Source organism: Anomalospiza imberbis, chromosome 1 (genome assembly GCF_031753505.1).
Source record: "Anomalospiza imberbis isolate Cuckoo-Finch-1a 21T00152 chromosome 1, ASM3175350v1, whole genome shotgun sequence".
Lineage (NCBI taxonomy): Eukaryota > Metazoa > Chordata > Aves > Passeriformes > Viduidae > Anomalospiza > Anomalospiza imberbis.
Genome location: NC_089681.1, coordinates 95,415,508 through 95,438,003, shown reverse-complemented (window position 1 = coordinate 95,438,003; position 22,496 = coordinate 95,415,508). Strand labels below are relative to the sequence as shown.

At 36.7% G+C, this 22,496-nt stretch overlaps 1 protein-coding gene across 3 annotated transcripts in view; it reads left to right on the top strand.

Annotated features, from left to right (window-relative positions):
* The window catches only part of CTDP1 (CTD phosphatase subunit 1), a 318,905-nt gene that overhangs the window by 259,589 nt on the left and 36,820 nt on the right, over nt 1–22,496 (top strand). For all 3 annotated transcript variants that reach the window (XM_068200862.1, XM_068200849.1, XM_068200855.1), the window contains 3 exons: nt 1,829–1,970; nt 4,165–4,395; nt 10,394–10,559. In XM_068200862.1, coding sequence (XP_068056963.1) covers nt 1,829–1,970; nt 4,165–4,395; nt 10,394–10,559 — 539 coding nt within the window. The remainder of the gene's footprint in view (nt 1–1,828; nt 1,971–4,164; nt 4,396–10,393; nt 10,560–22,496) is intronic.

Here is a 22,496-nt window from a genome sequence, read left to right as displayed (position 1 = left end):
GAAATTCCTCTCAGTTGCTTTTGTAACTGATAATTAATTGGAAAACAGATTTCTTAAATCAGGACATGGATGATTTCAGGGAGTACATTGACCTCCCTTATTAGGGTTTTATGTTTTAGCCAGTTAAAACCTCTTGAACTGCAGAGGTGTGCTGGGTTTAGCACAGTTGCAGTTCTAAAATTGTTTTCACTGCATCTTTGTTGGATAGTAGTTTTATTACATGGCAAAAATTAAAATATGACGTCCAAATCATTATCAGCTTGGACAGGGCTGTATCTTGGAAGTACTTTTTTTGTGTTTGTGTTTATCTTGGGTTCTTAAATTAACCTTTTTATTTTTTCAGTGACACTAGTGTGGAGTTAAGCTTTATATGTACAGCTCTTATATCCTGAATTGTGCAACTGGTTGCATTTACAGCTGAAAAAAGAAATATATTTGTGCACACAACATTCTTTTCTGTTAATCTAAATCCAAGAAAAAAACGTATGTGTATCAAGAGAAAAATGTAGCCCTAGTCCTGTGTTCCACTGGGCTTGGGGTGTGAAAGGTAGGGAAACAGAGGCTTTCAGGCATTTCATAAAGGACAATTATCTCCTGCCCTTTCTGTTTATTTAGTCTTTTAATCTTACAAATGTCTTAAACTGAGCTGTCTAACCAACTAGTTAGGTCGGTCCTCAAGTGCATTTGAGTTCATCTGTCTATCCCAGTGGATTGTTGTTAAGGTTGTACAAAGAATATTAAATATTTGAAATTAGCTGCTTTGTCTCATCTTCAAATTATGTGAAGAAGCATGGGTACTTCAAGCTTTTCATCTAAGTTAAAAGATGTAAAATCATATTGTTAAATGACAGTCATGAAGATGAAACTCCAGGGAACTGTGATGAAAAAATGAAATTAATTTACTCTTCTTGCTTGCTTGTCAGAATTGTTCTGAAACTTGATTTTTTTCTTGTGAAGGCTTCATTGCTTCATTGTTCTCATGTGTGTGAAAACAGACAAGTGTTCATATTATTAGTATTGTTATATTTTACTTTGTTTCATAAGCTGTTGTTAACTTACTAGTGTTAATGTTTTTTTCCCTGATTCTCCTCCCCATCCCACTGGTGTGGTTGGAGGAATCAGTGAGTGGCTGGGATTAAACCACAGCGCTGATCTTGTTGCTTTTTGGTAGATTTATAGCAACTTTACTGAGTTTCTCTCTCATTCTGGCATCCCCAGAGAGTAGAATTTGAGATTACCTGTTACTTGCAAGCGGCACTGTTGATGGTTTCACCTGGACTGCATGCTAGCCTGCCATCTTTAACTTCATATTCTTTGTTCCTGTTGCAGCACAAAGGAATTCTCTCTGCTTTGCCTCCACTTCTGGTAGATGGAGGCTGGGTGGGTGACAGCCTGTTAAAAGGTAGCACACTGTATGAGCAGGGAACCATGTATAAAAAAATAGTCAGGCTTCAACAGCATTGAAAAGCTGCTTCTTCTTGGACTACTAACAAATACAAATGAAGGAGATGTTACAGAAAAGTGCACTTGTGTTGTTTGTTGGGCTAACATGCAGAGAAGATGCAGAGATTTTCTGTATAAATCTTAGTGGGCTACGTCTATGGTGCCAGTTCTTCAGAAAGTTACCTTCATCCAGCTTGAGTCTGAGTTACTGCATCTTACTTAGATTCTCACTTTTATTGCTGTGATTGTTTTGTTGGACTGGGGAGGAGCGGTGCTTTTTCTTTTCTGTAAAATTGATGACAAAATGTTCTTAGTTTTAACTATACACTGGTTTATCTTCTGTGTTTCTGGTGACACTCTTATGTTGTGTTTGACTCCATAATAGGCACAGAAAAAGTACGGCAAGCTCAGGACTGCAAGGATCTCCATGTTGTAAACCCTGATTGGTTGTGGAGCTGCCTGGAGCGCTGGGACAAGGTTGAGGAACAGCTCTTTCCCTTAAAGGATGACTACATCAAAACACACAGGTAAGTGCTATTCCTTGAGGGAATAGGGGCCATGAAAACAGGTTATTCTGATTTGTTAATAAATTGGTTTCTGGCAAGTTCAGATTCTTATGGATTCTATAGAAGAACTCCCTGGTTTTGTCCATTTGTCTTTTGCTTAAACTGAAGACTGTCAAGGGATCAGGAGGCAATTCAGTAACTAGCACAGTCAGGAGAAAACTTGTGGTAACATTACTTTCTTTAGCAGCTATTGTTGTTAGCTCTTTTCATTTGGAGAAGTTGCCCTTTTCAGTTTATCCATAAGCTAACATAGGGAATGCCACCAAAGCACGGGATCATTCATGCTGCTAAAAAATGAACATCCTTTGACTACATGAAGAAATGGTAAAGGATGGCATTTTTTGGTGAAATTTGGTAGTGATGAGAATGAGAAAAACAGAAAAATACCATAGAAAAGTGTAAGAAGAATTGGAAGGCATGAAGACAGGAGCAAAACCTGGAAGAAAGGAAGTAGTGAGAGGCGGTTTTGGTATGATAAGTAAGTGCTGAAAAAGAAAAGGTAAAACATAATTACTGCACTAGGGTGACAGTAAATAAAGGAGGCAGCCAAAAACATTATTAGCAAAGAGGAAGTCAGCAATAACAGTGGCATGACTAAAGTAACTCATGACAAGGTACTGTCAAGCCAGCTTCTGCTTCTTGACTTATCTGTTTAGATAGACCCACATCTTGCAAGCCTAACAGAGGATCTTCCCTTCCATGTTTAGACGGGAAGGACCACAGCATAATGTGCTTTGCCCTTTAAAGGCAGAACATGGGTGTGTTAGGCTTTGAAGACAGCAAAAGAAGAAACATGTGGAAGTGAGGGCATTTATCAAATGTGACATTAGGTTGAGACACAGGATGCCTATAAGTTGAGATGTAGCCTGTTTATGGCTTGACTAGGATGCTTAGTATTTAAAAAGTATTATCAGGTGGTTTTAAATCAAACTTTGGAAGATTTGCATGGGATGGTTAATTTGACACTGCTAAGTTCACAGTAGAAACCTGGAAAGTAACTTGTGAACATTTTTTTTTTATGTCTAGATGAATGTTAGTCTTTCTCCCTCTATTAATTTACTCTTCCATTTTACTGAAACATGATAATTTTTCCTACTTCTGTGTTTCAAATACAATACCTCTTAACTTCATACCTTCCCCCCCCCACCCCACCCAAGCTTCAGTCAGTAAGATACCTATCTTAATGCAAATACCATTACTTTAACCTGATATGTGCAGCTACTTTGGAAAACATTTTCTCTTTAATGAAGCTGTTTGAAATAGTGATTACGGGACCAAAGCATGTACAGACTAGGGGAGGGGAGAAGTCTGAGAAAACATTTGCATGTAAAATGAACTTAAGATAGCAAGAAAAGAATAAGTAAACTTGGAATTGGCTTACCGTGTTATTTCTACAAGAATACTTCAGAAATATCCATAAAAGCATCTGGTAATAACTCCAGTTTTGTATCACTTCTAATATTTGTTACAAATTAATTGAATCTTTTTCTAACATAGCATTGCTTTTATGGAGCATAACATGCTGGTTTAGTTGATAATTTTTTTAAATTATTCAATTTGCTTGTTTGTTGTTTTTTTTTTTTGTGGTATTTCATCACAATTGGATAGTATGCCATAATGGTGATTCCTGCAGACTGATCTCTGAATGTTTCTGCTGACACTTCTAGTTATGTTTTTTAAAATGCAGCAGGGTGATCATAAGCAGTTTAGTAGTTTAAAAAATTAGTTAGGATGACTTGCAAGTTAATACTACGTGTTTATTTTCTCTCAGATCAAATTTGGAGAGCAAATAGAAAGCTTGATACAATAGCCTGTTTTCTCTTTGTTGCATATATGCAGATTATTATGCTTTGCTATTTGTGCCGTTGCTACTACCTGGAAATGATTTCAGAAACTTTGTGTTTAGACAATTTCTAAGGCACACTTATTAATATTTTAGTAATTTAAACACGACATTATCTTGTATTTGCAGTTTTCTGTTTTAAATTCAGTGGGACTTTAATGAGGTGGAGGAGAAGAAATTTTTCTTTAGAGATTTTCCAAACCACTTCCCTCTTCTGCTTCAGAAGAAAAGGGAATGCTCATTTTTTATGTTCTGGTTAGATAGCTCATTTAAATTTCTAATGCAGTTTTTTTTCTGAACTCCATCTAACAGAGAAAACAGCCCTGCCACGTTTCCTGATACACCCAGCACATTTCAGACTGCTCTGTTTCACCCAACACCCATCCATCCAAAGTCTCAACCTGGTCCTGAAGTTCGAATTTATGATCCTAACACTGGAAAGCTGATCAGGAAAGCCACACAGACATCTGGGCAGTCAGTGTACATCCAATCTCCAGCTCCTCCCATCACTTTGCCAGTCCACGGTGAACACTCATCCTTCAGGTACTTAAAGCATAGCTAAGAGTCACATTGTCTACATTTTTAGATTCTGTAGTAAATCTTACTCTCATTATCCTTTCATTTGATTAAATTGGTATTTTTGCTTTATTTTATTTGCTTTCTAAAAAGCCAGGAAAATAAGCAAAACTGAATAATCAGGTGAAGTCAAGATGCTACAATTCCAGATGTTTTTGTCCCTCACTGAAGTGGAACTGGGAGCCTCAAACCAAATTAATTCAGTGTGTAGTTTGTGAACTCTAAAGAATGTTACAGTAGCTGATTGCTGAAGTGAGATAGTTTGATGTTTCTTAAGGGGTCTTAGAATACTGGATTGTTTTCTGTTAATAAAATACACCTGATAGCATTTAATTCTTGTTTATAAAATTTTCCTCTTCACCTAATTCCTTCAAATGAGTCATTAACTTTCTTTTTGAGGAATATCAGAAGTGATGGAAGAGGTGTGTAGCTGACTGAGCATTGTGAAATAAGGCCATATGGCTGAGTACTAGTTACTGATCCTTAGACCACTAAGTCAAGATGCTGATTCTGGAGGAGGAAGAGGCTGTCTGCTTTTTGAAGTACAAAGGCTAGTATCTATCTGCATTTTGTCAAAATTTTTGTTGAGATGCAAAAACACCCCTTTTCTCTTAAGGATGCGTGAAATACCTAGAATTCATCTCCAGTTATCTAAATAAAAGATCTGATTTTCTGGAAGTCTAACAAGCTCAGCAAGGCTTGTTCATTCCACTGGTAAAGAAGTATACAGTTAAATGCATAGCTTTTCTTTGTAAAGTGTTATCTTTGTAGCCTTTTTCTGTTATTTGTTTGTATCCTTTTTCATATTTCAGCTTTCCTCTTGTTTTCAACACAGGTTTTTTTAGTCTCTTGTTTGTGAAGATGTCCTGTTTCCAGTTCCTTTTTAACTGTTGTTCAAAGTCTGTTTTAATTTACTGTGACATGGTAAATGAGCATTAGAATCTTTAAATAATTGACACAGCATGTATCCAGAGAGGAGCTGAAAAGTTTTTGGGTTTTTTGGTCAGTTATTGTGTAAAGGAATCTTTCTAGAAACAGAGCTGGGAGGGTCTTATATATAAGAATGATGTATATGTATAATAATATGTTATATTAATAGATAATATATCTTTATATATTATATCTATTATATAATATATATTATATGTTACATAATATACATTCTATAATATGTTATATTAATATATAATATCTTGATATATTATTATAATATGTATAATAACATGTATAATAATAAATATAAAAATTACATACATAATGACAATTGTGTATGTAATAGTCATGACACTTGTAAGGTGCTTCAGTATGATGGGTTATGTTGATATTAATACATCATTGAATGCTTCAAAAGAATAGGTTTTAATGGTTTCCCAACCATTGTCAATAGTTGATGAAGAGTTTGTCCACACCTAAGCCTAGTTTTCCATAATGCTGAGGTGCTTCTTCACTTGAGTGTTTTATTGAAAAGAAAGAAATATACTTTAGGTGTCCTTTTAGTTGAGTTTCATAGAGCTTCAGACAGGTTTTGAGGGTGGAGTGAGGCTTTGTGTCCTTTCTACTCCCATCTTTTATTTCAATTCAGTGGGCGTTTTTTGTGACTCTCAGTGCTCAGAATTGAGATGTTTTAATCTGACTGTGAATCCAATTACTATGTGCTGCACCTTTACCCCATAACTAAGCAGCTGTAAGAAAAAAGATGAGCATAAGGTCTATGCGGAGAAAAAATATTTTCATTCACATTTCCTGTTGATTTTGTTCTACTGGTGACGTTGGTGACCTGTAAACACTGATCTCTTAATTGGGACGCATCTCTATTTCTCAGGGCAGTTCCACCTCCTTAAGATCCTGAGGAGTGTTTTGGCAAAGTGTAGAAGAAAAGCAAGGCCGTTTAAATACCGAGCAGGAAGGCTGTGAAGTAGTAACAAAAAACTGAATAGAATCAGCTCTGCTGTGCCTTGACTGAGGAAGAGCTGAGGCAGTGCTGTGAGCTTTATCTTAATGCACATGTCAATGATAGCTTTTTAGAAAAGCTTCACATCTGCTTTAAAATTTGATATAATACTTGTCTTAAGAAAAAAATTACATTAGTGCAGCAATTTATTGGTAGAGGACAATTTTTTCTGTCGTGACAGACTTAATGTGCTCCCTCGTTCACATTCTACAGAAAGAATGGAATATTTGTGACTAAACCATAAAGTTCTTGGCATTCACAACTGCTCCTGTTGTGGGTGGGTGTAGTCAAAGCCTCCAATAATTTTATTTGATAGTTTCTCACATCTTCATCTGATTCTGAATTACAGGTAGTGGGAAACAGAATTGCACTGCTGTGAGTGGAAGCCCTTGGGGATGTGGTAACTGCACGTGGCATAGCAATGGTCCTTGTCTTAGTCTAAGAATAGACCTCCTTGTACTGAGGATAGCACCTCTTCCTTGCAGGGCTGGTTATTGCAAAGGGCTTCAAGTTATCTGAATACCATTTCATAAGAACTGTTTCAATTCTCACTGTCTTGAGTTTCAACATTTTTAGTTTCTTTCTGGGATTCAACTTGAAACATAATTTAAAATTGGATATAATTAGTTTAAATTTATACATGCGATTTGCAGTGAAACTGTCACCAGTGAGATGGTTCAGTAAATGTAGTCAACATTTTAAGCAACAGGTCTTGCTGTTGTGCTCAGCTCTGAGACTTCAGCACCTGCTTTTTTATCATGGCTGTTGCAGCCCATGCAGAAGAGTGAAAAAAGTTAACAGCTGTAGTAGAAGGAAAGGGAATGCAGTGCTGCTCGAGGGCTGCTCGTGGCCAGCAGCCACCAGCTTGTCAGAATTTTGACATGCCTTATGTGTCTCAGTGATTTGCATTTTCATACAGAAACAGTATTCTACAAACATTGCAGTAAACACTAAAGTTGTAACAGATCACGAGACATTTAATGTAGTGCTGTTCAAAGTAATGTAAAAGCTAATGGCAGCTTGGACTAGAATAAAGAAAAAAGTTATACTGCAAGTTACATTTTAGTGAACACTAGTAATATGCTAACAGATGAGGCAAGGCTTAAAATATGGGTGCCATTTACATGTGAGAAGTTAAAAGTGGCACCCTGGTTTAAAATAATGCTAAGATGCACCGAATGCTTGGTTTGAAGAGGTGTGTCAAGCAGATGTTAGTGGCTTAAGCCATACTTGAAGATTTGTATAAATTAATTTCACAACATTTTTGTCTGAATTTATGTGCTCATAGTTACTATTTTTCCTACTTAATGTTAACAGTGTTATTATGACACCAAAAATATGAAATGCCAAATTGAACATGTGACTGGAATTTAAATATTTTTAACACTTTCATGATGATAATGTTATTTTAGCTTTACTTGAGGTATCAAGGAAAGTGCTTGTTACTTCCACAAATGTTGGCCCCACCCTGCACATATGTCCTTGTGCATATAAGACTGGCAAGCACCAACCAACCTCTGCAGGGTGGAATATGGTGTTATTTTTTAAAAAGTACTTATGAATCACATTTAATTAGAAATAAATGTAAATTCCTGCATTTTCATGTCTTTAATTTGTATTCAACTTTACAGGCAGCTGAAAATGTAAAATCCTAAAAAATGTTATTGACAAAACAAAAATGTCTTACAAAGCTTTAAGAAGACTTTATTTCACATTGCTTTTGGAATGCTTTCATGAGAAGGCCCAGTGTTTCTGATCTAGTAGCAGTGGGAAAATACTGGGAAAAACATCTGACAGAAGCCTTTAGAATTATAGTTATTTTACAGCTAATATTTGTGTGTAATGTAGTCAAGTATGATCTCACATTCTATTCTACAAAAGGAGAAGTTCTCATCAACCATATGACAATGTGTTCTTTAAAAATATGCTGGGTTTATTTAGATATTATCTCTAGTCTAAGAAAATCTTCTTGGCTGTCATGCTACATATAACTTCTCTGTAATTCTTGGAATGGTCAAGCTTGTCATATTTTTATCAGACTTGTGTAAGATGCTTATAGCTTTTGTTTTGCCATTCTCTGTTTTGCTAAGAATGTGAATGGTGTCACTGCTTTTCCTGCCTAGGTTATGTATTAAAAGGCAAGGAAATCATACTTTAAAAGAACCTTTTGGATAATATAGTGGAATGCCATGTTATTTTCATCATCTACCTATGATAATTACTGTCTGAGAGCAATTTAATAGCAAATGAAAACAATGTGATCTTTAAAATAGAAAACATAGTACAGGGAGAAAAAAACACTCAACCCAAAAACTGTTAGCAGTGGTGACAAACTCTAACAAAAAACCAGTTTGCTTAGTTCATTTTCACAGTATCCAAATTGTTTAAGCTTCACAAGAAACTCCACTGTACAGGAATAAGAGACTACAAAGGTGCACATGTGTGCTGTGCTGCTGATTTGTGCTGTGCTGCTGGGGGTCTTCTGCGGCAGATAGTGCAGGTCTTGGGTAGCATGGCAGTGGCTTGACTCTTTTCCCTCTCATATCTCCCATTCAAAACAAGATTTCAAATTTCCTGCACCTGTCCACTGGATCTGAGAAGAGAGATGTGTGTTTACTAAGTACAAGTTGTCAAAATGAGCAAAATTGACAGCTTTGTATGGTTTTCAGATTTCATACATTCTAGAATTTAAGTACTGAGGTAAAAAAAACCCTCAATACTTAGATAGCCTTCTTAAGAAGTTGTCAAGTTCACAAAAGGGGAATAAATTTTGTAGGACCTTACCTATGGATTTGCATAAGTTTATGGATTTGCATAAGTTTAGTGACTTGTTTTGTGGGGGACTGTTGGTCTATAGCTGATTCTTGTAAATCCTGGCTTGATGAGAATTAGCCATTCTACATAGAAACTCTATTCTGCAGAGTACACTGTACCTTTTTTCAGTCACAGTCACTCTCAAAAACAGGTTGATAGTCTCTCACCTGGTCGCTGCATCTTGAAACTGCTTGTGATTTCAAATGCAGTCACTTACATACCTGCTTTTGGTAGTCATTCTCCAAATACACAGTCTTATGGCTAACATAAATATTTTGTGACCCATGAGCTTTATGACCTTTGAATTGGATTCTGTGTGGTGCTGAGTTGCTGTAATTTGTTCCAGGAGGCTAATATGACAGACCAGTACTGGTACTTAATCGGTATTGTCTAGTAATTTTAGCTTCTAGAAGTCTTTAGTACTTGAAGTAATAGTCACAGAAAAATTTACCCAAGGAAGGTGGAAGTCTCCTGCTGTTGTTGTGCATGTAGTCTTTTTATTACTATCATAAAGCAATTCCCATGAAGTTATGTTTATTTTATCAATTTTAATGAAGATTTTGATATTCCTTTTTGTTTGAATTAAGTACAGTAATTAACAATGTAATAGAATACAGACTAAAAGAAAAAGCTACTATATTTCGATGCACTAGCCAAAAAGAAATATTGGATGTTTTGCATCTTATCCAGGCTAGGCATGTGGGAAATGTCTGAAGACTGACACTGCAGAAGTGCTCTTTCCTCATGCAGAACACTTGTCTATAAGGTTGAAAATAAAAGGGTATACTTAGAGACTCAAAATTAAAAGCCTAGCATATAGATCAGGAAAAATGCATTAGAATGTCAGCATTGCTTTTGTAATAATAAATTTGTCAAGTGATGGTGAAACTCCACTTGTGCAGGAATATTAATGTATTTTAAGGGCAACGCATCTGCAACTACTGGAGTTCTTGGCAACAAGAAAGGTTCAATGGTTATGTAAAAGAACAATACGAAGGCAAGAGAGTGAGTGCCTTATCAAAGGTAAAATAAAAATCAAGCTGTCAGACTGAAAATAAAAGCATTAATCAGGAGACTTGACTGACCTGTTGAATAGCACAGAGCTTTATTAAGCAAAGTCATAGATATGTGGCAGTCATAAATTGTTTATAGGATTTTATTTGTAGCTCTGAACCAAGTAAATCTTTCTTATTCTTTCAGAGTTGTTCAGCCACATCAACAGCAGATATTTGAAGAAGATGACCTACCAGCAAGTGAAAATGAAGAGCAGCCTGGTCCATCTAAGAGGAAACGCCAGCCAAGTATGTCTGAAACAATGCCCCTGTACACTCTATGTAAAGAGGATTTAGAGAGTATGGATAAAGAGGTGAGCTTAACTAATTCTGACAGATATTTAACATGACATATGTTCTAACTTTCATTAAATTATGCATATATGTGAACTGACCTTGTATGCCACTACAGTAACTTTATATAAAAGCCACAGTAGACACAAGTACAGCTCAGGCTAGCATGCAGTTACGTTCTGCAAAGCAGAACAGAATACTGTGGTGTGTAAATAGACCTTTAAAGTAGAACTTCATTTAAGAATAGCTTTTTCACATTAAACATGTTATTGAATTTGCTCTGTGGACAGCTTTGCCATGTGTCACTTTAGAGTTGTTCTGCTTTGCTTTGTTTTTACAATAAATCTCAAAATAATGTGGACAAAAGTCGATGGGATGGGAGAAGAGAGGTCTGCAGATGTATAAGGCATAGACTGTATGGAAGATTGAGGAGACACATGAAAGCATGGGGCCTTATTATCCACAGACATGTAATTGCAATGTTGTTAAGTAATAGCTATAATTGCTTTGCAGGTGAAAGGTGCTTTCTGTTGCAGAGTGAGCTGCATGTCTTTCATACAAAAGCACATTATTTGAAATTTATTGTGAACCTCTAGCTGCTCACTTTTCACTTAACATTCTATCCACTTTTTTCAAATGAGCCACCATCTTACATAATATTAAATGATACATAGAAGAAAAATTACCTATCACTGTGCACCATGTTTTCATTAATTTATCCTCTGTGTGACTTCAGTATAAAATCTAGTGACCCTGGAGCTTGAATTCATCTTCAGGCTTAGATAGTTTATTGGCGTGGGGACAGGAGCATATAACTTGCCATGTTCTTGGCAGTAAGTTCATTCCAAGGTTCTAGCTATAAAAGGTTTTGAGCTATCTTTAGAAAATGTAATAAAAGTATAAGAAGGAAACTGCATGTTTCCCTTCTGCATATTTCCCTGAAGAGATTTTATATACAGTACAGGGTCAATTCAAGATGGACTTTGAGAAGAACTTTAAGCTGATATTCTGGGGAAATGTCCCATAACTTTCAACTGCTGTGATCATCTCCTTTGAATTTCAGGTGACTTGAGGTTTTTAACTTCACCTGGTAAACTTTACCTTGGAGTTGACAACTTCTGATTTCTGTTGCTTTTTGTTCTGCAGTATTTTGCCCATTTTATCTCAAACTTTCCCAGAAGTATTCTAGTATTTCTGCTTATCATGATACCAGTCCCTGAATCCATCTGTGCCTTCCATTTGTCTTGTCAGTGATACTTCAAGACAGTTGATGTTGTGGGTCACCTTTATGATTTTATGTACTGACATTTTTTTCCTAATCATATTGCATTTGAAAGATATTAATGAATTACTGATGCAGTGTGTGCACTGAGTCAAAAGGAAGTGTGCATGTTTTTCAGATTCACTGCATAAAGTATTTATCATTCCGTTTTTAAAGATACTATTTAGGAAACTTGTAAAAAGTCTGAATCTTTTGGCACCGTTGGTTTTGTGATTGATTGCTCTCTGCTGCTACATTTATAACTAAAGAAATTAAAGTTTTTCTACTTCTCCTACAACTATAAACATCTTAAATTATGCTTTTGCTTAAGCACCATATTGTGCTTTGGAAACTAGACTACATGAACTTCAGAAAAAATGAAGCCCAAATTGCAGTGACTTTTTTTTCATAGTTGGATTAGCTTTGGTTCCAGGAGTATGATTTGCGGTAAAAGTTGCTGCCAAAAGTTTTCCCTTCCATCAAGTCTCTGTTCCTTGGGCAGCTGAACCAATAGGGGGTATGTTTGGGGTTTGTTCAGTGCAGAAGCAGGGTGGGATTTTTCTGGTATTTTAGCTTCCCAATATGATTTTATCAAGGATCAAATATTAGCACTGAGACATGGTGGAAGGGTGCACACAGGACATGTATCAGGGAGGTTGAACTGTACATGGTAGTGCCAGCAGGTCATTGTCTCCTGGAAGCTGACTATAAAAGGCAAGGAAAACTTGGGACTGCTAGCATCACCTTAGTAAAGGTGTTGTATTCACATAGAAGAAATGTAATGCAAGTAATTATGCAGGATTTTATGGCATTGTGTGGAGGTACACTTGGGAAACAGAGATGACGTGTGGTAGCATAGTCTATATAATATAAAAGTTTAGTGGAGTGTACACAGTAGAGTCTGCTGTCAGGAACATTATCAAATAAAATGAAAATAAGCTTAATAAGCCTTGCTAGTTGGAACCCAGTTCACTTTGGTCACACTGTGACTGCTTTAACTTCCAGAGAAAGGTGTTTGCCCCCACCTCATTCTTTATCAAAACATGTTAAAAGTAAGAACCTTTCTGGAATCAGATTATCACTAAGAGATGTGAAATTTCTGCTTTTGCCACAGAAATGCTTTTGCTTCATTTGTATGCATTCAAGTGGCTGTGGCAGCCACAAGAACTGCAGCTGAATGCAGATTACCTGGGCAGAGTGAGGGAGTCTGTTCCAGTCACAGCAGTGATTTCTCGCTTCACTTCTTGGGTGCTCATGCCTAGGCTGTTTGGGTTAAGAGTATGTGGTCCAAGGAAAGAGAAAGCAAGTGCCATTGGGACTTTGCTGCACTGTAAGCCACTCCAGGCTCAGCTCTGGAGTATCTCTGCCCTTAGCTACTGTTGGTAATCATAGGACCCTGTGGCAAGCCAGCTGAGGGAGTTGGTTGGGACAAAAAAGATCATTTCCAGATTAATCTTCATCATTTCCAGTTTCCTGAAATAACCATTGCTGCTGCATGAGTGCAAGTGCCAGGAGCAGGCAGAAGATGGGAAGAGCTAGTAATAAGAGTGAAGTCAGAACATTTAAAGCTTTAAAACTGCATCCTCAGTATTTTTACTGAATTCCCTCACAAATTCAGTAAGATCAAAAGGAGTCCTTTAGCTTTAGGGACTGGGATTTTTTAAATTAAATAGGAAATGCAGACATTCATATATACTGTTTCTATGGGTATAACTAGCAATAAATAACTCCTTTGCAGTTAACATCCAAAGAAAATCTTGCTTTTTCTCTGCAAAAATCTGCAAAAGGCCACACAGCCCCAGGTAATACAGAATTTACATGTAGTTTATATGTGGGAGAGTTTTGTTGGAAGTATCAAAATGGAAGCTGATAAAGATAATTTAATTATGATATATTCCCAAATTATATCCCTTTCCTCCCTTAACCTATTTGAAAGTGTGTTTGTCACTTTTCCTAGTAAAAAAGCTGTAGCTCTTCTACTGTTCCATTGGGAAGAACCACTGTGCATAAGCATATCTCTTAAAATTTGATCTTACGTAGATTTTTTATCTTCTCCTGTTTTTTCCATTGTAGTTGTGCTATGCATACCAAGTAAATCAAAGGAAATGAATAGCATTTCAGCTCTTGGGTTGCAGTTTAATGTCACTTAGCCTTTTGTATCTTTTTCACTGCCAAAGATCTGGGAGATCAGATCCAATGGTAGCTTCCTTTCCCTCTGACATGGACTGTTAGAATTTTACAAAAGTGGAAGCACAAAAGTATTTAGTGTAATAGAATTGCCATTCAAAGGGCAATTGCCAAATCAGAGTATGTGCATAAGGAATGTGTCCCTACTTGGGAAATGTGCAGCCTCCTGGTGCTGCTGCCTCACAGTTGAAAGAATGTTTTTCCTTCTTTCTGTACTAGCCTGACACAGGTGCATTCCAACTGATTGCTGCTGTTTTCTCTGTTATGGGATGGTAAAGGCAGCAGAATTAAATGCTACCAGTCAAATTATATTGTTTATAGTCACTTTTACAGGACTGGATAATTTTTTACTTCTAAATGACTGGCTATCTCTTACATAACCTGCAAAAGATCATTCCATAAAAATACTCTATATAAAGAGTTGTATCTAGTATGCTGTAATCTTCACCAAAGAAAAATCTTTAAAGAAGTGGTTTCCAATCAATTAAATGCAGTCAATAACTAACTAGAAGCCTCTTGTCCCTAATAGCTGTTCCAGGATGACTTTTGTTTTCTCAGGACCAATTCTATCACTTTACAGGGAAGTTATCTACTTTTGCTTTCATTGTCTGTGTTGGAAAGTAACTGTAGCAGAAGCCTATCCTCTAGGGAGAAGAAACTGGGCTGTTTGCAGCTTTTCTTGTTCCCCATTTCAGCAGCAATGGACTCACTCACCTGCAGGAGCCTTTGTTACTTGGTTGAGGTGGGACTGTGTGGCATTGCCATCCTTTGCCAGGGATAGGTGTAAGCTCCTGACCTTCCAGTCACTACAATGTCTTGTGGATCTGCTGTAGTTTACTGAGAAAAAAAACAAAGTGGAATCCGGGCTTCAAATGACTCTTAGTTGTTTCCAGAAATAAGATCTATTAACTAAAGCAAGTTGCACAAAGGAAGGGAACGACATGCAAACCACATGAAGACATATACGTGTCTTTCCATTCTTAACTGATTGTCTCCGTACAGGATGCCATGTAGCTCATTCCCAGAGGTTACTCATGGATCATCTTGTGAGACTATTTCTTCAGAACTGATTGCTGGTTCCTTTTTATTAGGGATCATTTTCTTCTAAATTTGTATTCCTAAATTGTATTTGGAGACAACCTTACAACTGGGATAGCATCATGCACAGTTACTTAGTTAAGTTGAGCTAATTCTAACAGTGTTGTGTCCAATGTGTTATAAATAAGCTGTTTGGTTTTACATACTAATTGCTTCCTGATGGACCTTGACTTTGTTTTTCTGTAAAATGGATTCTTTCTCCATGGGTATTTGTTGCAGACACAAAAGGTGATTTTTAGCCTCATGCATCATGCTAGCTTTTTAAAAATTGAGTCAGCTTTATATAATTTTAACGATTTTCCCTTTTTTAATAAATGTCCCTTTCATAATTATGTTGACGTTCTTGTGTATGATAAATTACTTGACCATGAAATAAGTAAACAAGATCAAGAGTTGTCATTCCTCTCTTCCTTTTGGCTACAAATTCTCATCTGTTCCTTCTAGAGCAATGGCTGTCAGTACAGCTCCCTTATGGTATTTTTCAGGTCCTTTCTAATTCACTAGTCCATATAAATAGTAGAAATGCATAGCAAGAATCTAAGATGCTCAATTTATAAAATGTCAGTGATAAAGGAGAAAGAAATTACCCTGAGCTGAGCTCAAGATCCTGCTCTCAGCTGCTGCTACATCCATGGTAACAGTAGAAGGCAGACAGCCATAGGTCCTAATATGTGTCAGTACTTTCAGGACCAGTCCTCAACAGATGCCAGTAGGGGTTTCACAAGTGGGAAGGAAGTTGAAAAGGAATTTCCAGTAAGGCAGTAAGATTAAACAAGTTCAGTTAGGCAGAAAGATTTCTGTTTGTTTTGCAGTACCTTCTCATCCAGGATGGCCCAGGATTACTAATGTCCTGGAACAGCTGTGCACACATAGTTTACTAGCTGCCTGATGCTTAGGTTTTTATATTTGTTACTGTGGTTTGGTCATGGTGTTTGACAGTAGCATCTATGTCTTGTCAAGTGTCATCATCTCTGCCATCTAAGGTAAAATATTTTGCTGGTTGAAATTCCTCTCAGTTTAGGTCTTGGGACAGGGGAAGTGAGGGAGTGAATCTGATATCAGTCCAACCTCTAGCTTTCCCATTTCTCACTTCAGTTAGTGGAGCTGCAGAGATTCCTACCATCTGGTTGGGACATGTGGTCAGCAGATGCAAAGTGACCACATTGCAAAGGTATGTTCTGTGCACGTGTGCATTTAAGTATACAGATTTTTCTTGAGTGGGAATTGCCTAATGAACTACTTTCGCATTAACATGATTCTGTTGATTTGGGACATATTCTGCAAATTTTTTTCCTTTAATTGACTTGTAATTTATATGCCATGTACAAAGAGTGAAATTGCAGCATTCTGCTTTTACATAAGGCCACTTATGCTCTTACATTTTGTCACTCTGCGTTTTGCTTTTATCTAAGCAAATTTATCCCTTAATTTCTGGGTTTTATTTCACATTAGTGACTGTACCATGCAGTGAATTAGGACAGAGTGTTTTTCTCCTTCAAATTGTTGAAAACTATTATCTCAGTAAGTGGTTAGCCTCTTGGTTAGTTAAAAAGTACTCATTTAATGTGGAGGATGTGGTCTCTAGAGCAAATAATAGCTGCCTAGGCTCCCTTGGACAATTATCTTCAACATTAATGGTTCTTTGAATTTCCACAGCTACGTTTCTCATAAAATTTTCTTGTTTGACACCTTAGCATGTTCTGTGTTATAAATTGTGCAGATACTAAATTTGGTTAACTTCTTATAAGTTGTACCTTTTTTTGAAGGAAAAAGAATAAGCCTGTGTATATGCTTGCTGTTGTTAGTGATTATCATCCAGGTCCCTTGGCCCTTGGAAGTGATGAGGTCTTGTTTTGCAGCTGTCCAACAGCTTTCACTCTAACTGGACTTGTAAAAACAATTAAAAACTATTAGTGAAAGTGCATGTACTGAAAAGTAAGAAAGGTAAACATGCTGCTCTTCATTGAGACAGTAAGAGACTATTATGAAAAGGATTTGCTAAAGCATCTGCTGATATAAGCAGACCTGAGGAGGCTGGTCTCAGTCCATTGGTGCTTCCTCATGCTGTTTCCTTACTGAGAGCCCTGTTGTCACCTTCCTTCACATGCTGACTCTCACATCCCTGCTGGCCCCCATGCTCTCAACAGCTTTTTGTTCTCACTGTGGAGTGCTTATTACCAAATGGCTTAACCCAGCAAGACTACATGTGCTGCTTGCCTTCTTTCACTGGGAGATGAATTTTCTGGAGAGAAATGGTGAGGGTGCAGTGCTAGGAATCAGGTTGCTGGTTTGTCTTCATGACACAGTAAAGGCTGGCTGATGCACCAAGAAATGTGATGTGGTTTTTTAAAGAGCAGAGGTTAAAGCAGTTTTATAAGAAGGAAAGCATATTTACTGCTGCTCCCCTGTTACACAATTTTGACATTCACCATTGTCTAATATGGTTAAATAATACAGAAGTTAATTGAGCATTAATGTTAAGGCAATTATTTCACCCATATCTCCTCTGATTAGTAGAGAAAACTGAGTAAAGTTTTCCAATACTATTTTTAATAGTTTGACCATGAGAATCAGCAGGATAGAATTAAGATACCGGTACAGTGCATTGCAGAGTAGGAAGATGAGCACTTAAAAGAAGCTGGCCATCAGTAGTTTGTTTCTGCCTTTGTTTTGCTTTGAAGAATTCATTTTCTACCAGAAAATGGAAACTAGTCTAAAAAGCAGCTATACTTTCCTCTTTTGTTTTTTTGCTTTTTGTTTTTTTTTTGAGAAAATCTAATTGGTCATGCTTAAAATTGTAAAACATTCTCACCAGAAACATTGACACTCTGATTGTTATTCACCTAATAGAAGGAACACCAAAATATATGTAGTGTAGATAAGGCTAGTGAGATTCAAATAGATTATCAAAATGTGAAATGTATTTTGGCCTATTTTTTTGGTCTGATATTTCTCTACAGACCATTAGTTTATGCACTAATTGCATAGACCTGATTGGCTGCTAGTTTTGTTTAAGAGGGCATCATGGTTCAAGCTTGCTTAGCACTTTTTAGAAGTGTTTGGAAAGAGGCTTTTTATGTAATACCATGTTTTACAAGGAGACAACTCATTACCAAAATAGGAAAAGGATTTTTATCAAAGTTGATATTATATCAAGTAGGCAATCAGTTGTGGATCACTTCTGTTTTTCTGCACAGGTTGCTTAGAAAATACTATTTAAACACTTTTTTTTTTTTTTGGTGTACTTGGATGTCTTATTTTCATTTTAGAGTTTTTTTTTTTTTTAATTTGTATGTCATGAGGAAATATGGGAAACATACTGTAACCTTTTGGCATTTAGATGACACAGTATAAATATCTGCATTTCATAGATAAAAATGGAGACTACCTATATATGTATAGGTAGTATATATGTATATATGTAAGAATTAGTCATGGCAGTCATGACAAGGTGTTAATTAAAATGTGATATAAGACTTTTGAGCAAAATGAACATGATCAATCAAGTTCTTGTCTGGTCAGGCTGTTAAGGAGAAAATAAAAGGAAACATTTCAAAGAATCACAGAATAGGCTGAGTGGGAAAGGTCCCACAAGGATCATCGAGTCCAGCTCCTGGCCCTGCACAGCACCATCCCCAAGAGTCACACCACGTACTCAAGTGTGTTGTCCAAACACTCCTTGAACTCTATCGAGCTTGATGCTGTGACCACTTCCCTGGGGAGACTGTTCCAGTGCCCAACCACCTTTTGGGGTGAAGAACCCTTTTCTTATATCCAACCAAAACCTCCCCTGACATGACTTCAAGCCATTCCCTCTTTTTTATTGAGACTTCACTTCTATTATGCCTACTTTATTCATAAGATAAGTACAAATATTTGTGCTACAATAGATATTAGTAATGGGCTGCACCAAGTGGACATCAACTGAAGAAGTAGCCATGCTTGCTTCAGCACTGACTTCTTTTTGAGGAATCTGATAAAACTCAAAGTAATCAGATTGATGGATTGTCAATAGAAAAACAGGGAAATCCAGGCAAAACTTAGTTAGTCCATGATTGGTCTGATTTACTTGTCAGCAAAGATGCTTCTGCCATCTTACGTAGTCTTCATACTTTCCTGATTCTATCAACAGTTGATTCAGATCCTCTGCCATTCTCCCAAAGATGTTCGCAAAATTGTTTCATTGTCAGCTTGGGTTTTGGAAGAGTTGCTTCTTTTTCCATGCTGCTATCATTCTGTTAAGAATAAAGTAAAAATTATTATGAAAATAAGGATAAATCCTGAGCTCTGTGATACTGCACATATGAACGGTTTCTGGCTTTTAAACTATGCCTGATAGCAAATGTATTATTCTAATGTTACTCCATATGAAATGGAAAGTAGTTCTATAAAGTTTCCACCTCTAGAATGTATATACAAGGTGTTGGTTTATTCTATAGGGAAGAAGGCTTTTCCATACATTCTGTGAAGGCTTTTCAACCGACTCTGGTAGTACATAATGTCTCTGCCTGGCCTTAGTAAGGAGAAGCTCAGAGCCTTTTTCAGCTGTTTGCTTACTCAACAAAATGAGGTAAAACCTCTTTAAATGGAGTTCAATAACATTATTTTAACATATAGGTCTACCTCCATATGCTAAATGAAGTGCAGCTAGGCTGTCAATACTAATTGGCCAGAGTTAAAAATTAGTTGCGTGAGCCATGTTAAACAATTTGCAAGCTGATCCCTAACGTAATTCTGAGCAGCTGCATATAGGGCCTGATTAAGCCTCATCATGAGTCTAACATGTTTTTGCATTTAAATTTGAGCTGGTACTCTTCATGAGGGATATTTAAAGGTGTCTGCTCAAGTCCCAGTCTAAGTCTGAACTGTTTTTCATAACTTTTTTTTTTTTTGCTTTATCAAGATCTTCTTGTACTTGTATTTCAACATACAAAGAACTATAGATCTGCAGTATAGCATAATGTATGTTAAATGCTGTGAAGAATCTTTGCAAATATTTTCATAATGTTAGTCTGCTAGCAAACTTAATTTGTGATTGAAATTCTGATGCGATAAAAATGTAAGTCCATTTTGGTAGCACAAAGGCAGGGTTATTTCTACATACAGCATTGAAGAACAGTTTAGTTTGTACTTTTTGATCAGCTGATCTTGATTAGTTATCATAAGGTGACTTAGTGTTAAATTTAACTTATGCATAATTGCATTTGCTTGCTTCAGAGCCATTTTCAAGAGAAAACATCTCTGCTTCGGTATTTTTTTTTCTTTTAGGTGCCAGCTTCAGGCACACTGAATACAGCTACTCTTTGTGATAGTCCTTCAGCTCCTGTGTAAGCACCGCTATTTCCATTCCATGTACAACTTTAACAGAGGTTAGGAAAAGCTGCAAAACTAGAGCCCCCTACTGATGTACAAAATTCTCAGCAGCGGTGAGTTGCAAAACAAATAACTAGCCGAATGGCTGTGCTGCAGTAACTTCTTCATGTCTACAGTAGTGGCATTAATTTGAGATCTTGAGAGAACACCACTGTTACTCTGTATTGTTGAAGAGTTTGTATATGGGCTTGCACTTTCTAATTGCCATGGGTCACAGACAGCTCTGGACAATATTCCCTGGCACTCCTTGTAGTAAATATGATGATACTGCTTTCTCAGAGATGAACACAGACAGCTGCCTATCCCAGATATTTCAATGCTCCAACTTCAAACTTGCTTCATCCCAGAAGTATTGAGGACTGGGTATAGCTATCATACCATGATACAGAGATCATATCAGAACCTGCATAGTATTCAATCACCTTAATATTGAGCTTGTCCTAGAAACAGACCACTCTTCAGCTGCTGGGCTTATCTTTCACTGTATTATGGATTGTGTCTTTTCTTTTTTCCTTAACTTACTCCATGCCTAATTCTTGCTGTTGAGTACTCTTGCTAGGCAGGATGCTTCCACATACAGTGCTCATATTTCAACATTACTTTGCTTAAAAGCTACATGCTTGTCTGTACAGAGTCGAGCAGTCCAATTGCCCAGTTCAGAAGAAACTTTTTCAAAACTGCTCTGTCTTCACTGTCTTCCTTAAATTTCTCATAAAACCAGAAATCGTTTTCTCCAATGCTTATTATTTGAGGTGTTTTTTTTAGCATGAGCACATTGATAACTATCTTTTGGTTCTTGTAATAATAAAACCAATCTAATCAGGCTTATTGAAGAGGGAAGTTCACTGACAAATAATGCTTCTTGAAGCCAGCTGATGTCTGCCAATGCTAAGTTAAAATTAGCAAGTCAAGGCAGATCCAAGCTGGTTTACCCATCTTTAGGGGTGGGTTTGTTCATAGTATGTGTGAATAAATCTATACTGAACACAGCATATTAGTGTTTTTATAGCAGTGATTTTGAGCTAGTATGCCCTACTGTATCCTAGGTGCTCTACAAATTGATAGTTTGAGTTCCTTTGTAGCTGTGATAACTGCAGAAAGCTTATGCATGCAGGTAATGAAAGCAGTTTTTTGTCTGTCTTTTGTTCTCACCAAAATGTTTTCAATTTCACTTAGACTCTGACTTCTGAACAGCTTTATATCTTGCTGAACAAGAAGTAAAGGAGTTCAACATCTGAAAAGGAAAAAAACCCTTATTTTTCTCTGAAATATATATGTAGTGATGAATATTCAGTCTCTCTAAGCAAAAGGCATGCTTTCAGTTAACCTTGGGATGGTGAAACCCAGCACTGTGCTAAGAGAGAATATTGTTAAAATATGATAACAAGGATTCATTGAGAGAAAGTTTTGAAAGTTGAGATGCAAAAAAATGGGAGGGTGGTGTGCACATTGTATCAGCAACTCTTTTTATGTTTTATGTATCTTCTTTTTAGGGTGAGGATTGCATGGGTTCTTATATCTTCTGAAGTAAAGTCCATAATTATGGCTGTTGTTTTTCAACATTTTCTGATCATGACTGTGCAGTATGAGACTGCATTTCTGGTTGCAGCATTTCAGAAGTTTAGCATTTGCCTCTGAGCTGAAGCACATTAGCACCTCAAAGGTAGTTTAAATAATCTGTAATTCAGGTTGAAGTGTTTGGAAATTAGTTCAAATCAAGTTTCCTCCCACTCTTTGTTTTCTCATTGTAATAGAATAACCAAATGGATTAAGCCCTAAATGCTTCTCAGCAGTTTTCAAGGATAATGTGCAAAGTGTATTTTCACGTTGGCTACACTATTAACTAATGCCTTTGAGGATGACTTGAAAGAGAATATGTAGATTAGTGTCCTAATACTTCTTTCATAAAATCTGAGATTTTCTGTTTAGAAATGCAGACTGTAAAAACCTGGATCATGTCTCATATTAGGAAAAAAAAATACTATTTTAAATTCCATCCAGCAGTTCAGCAGGTATTTCCAGATAAAATAGTGAGTAT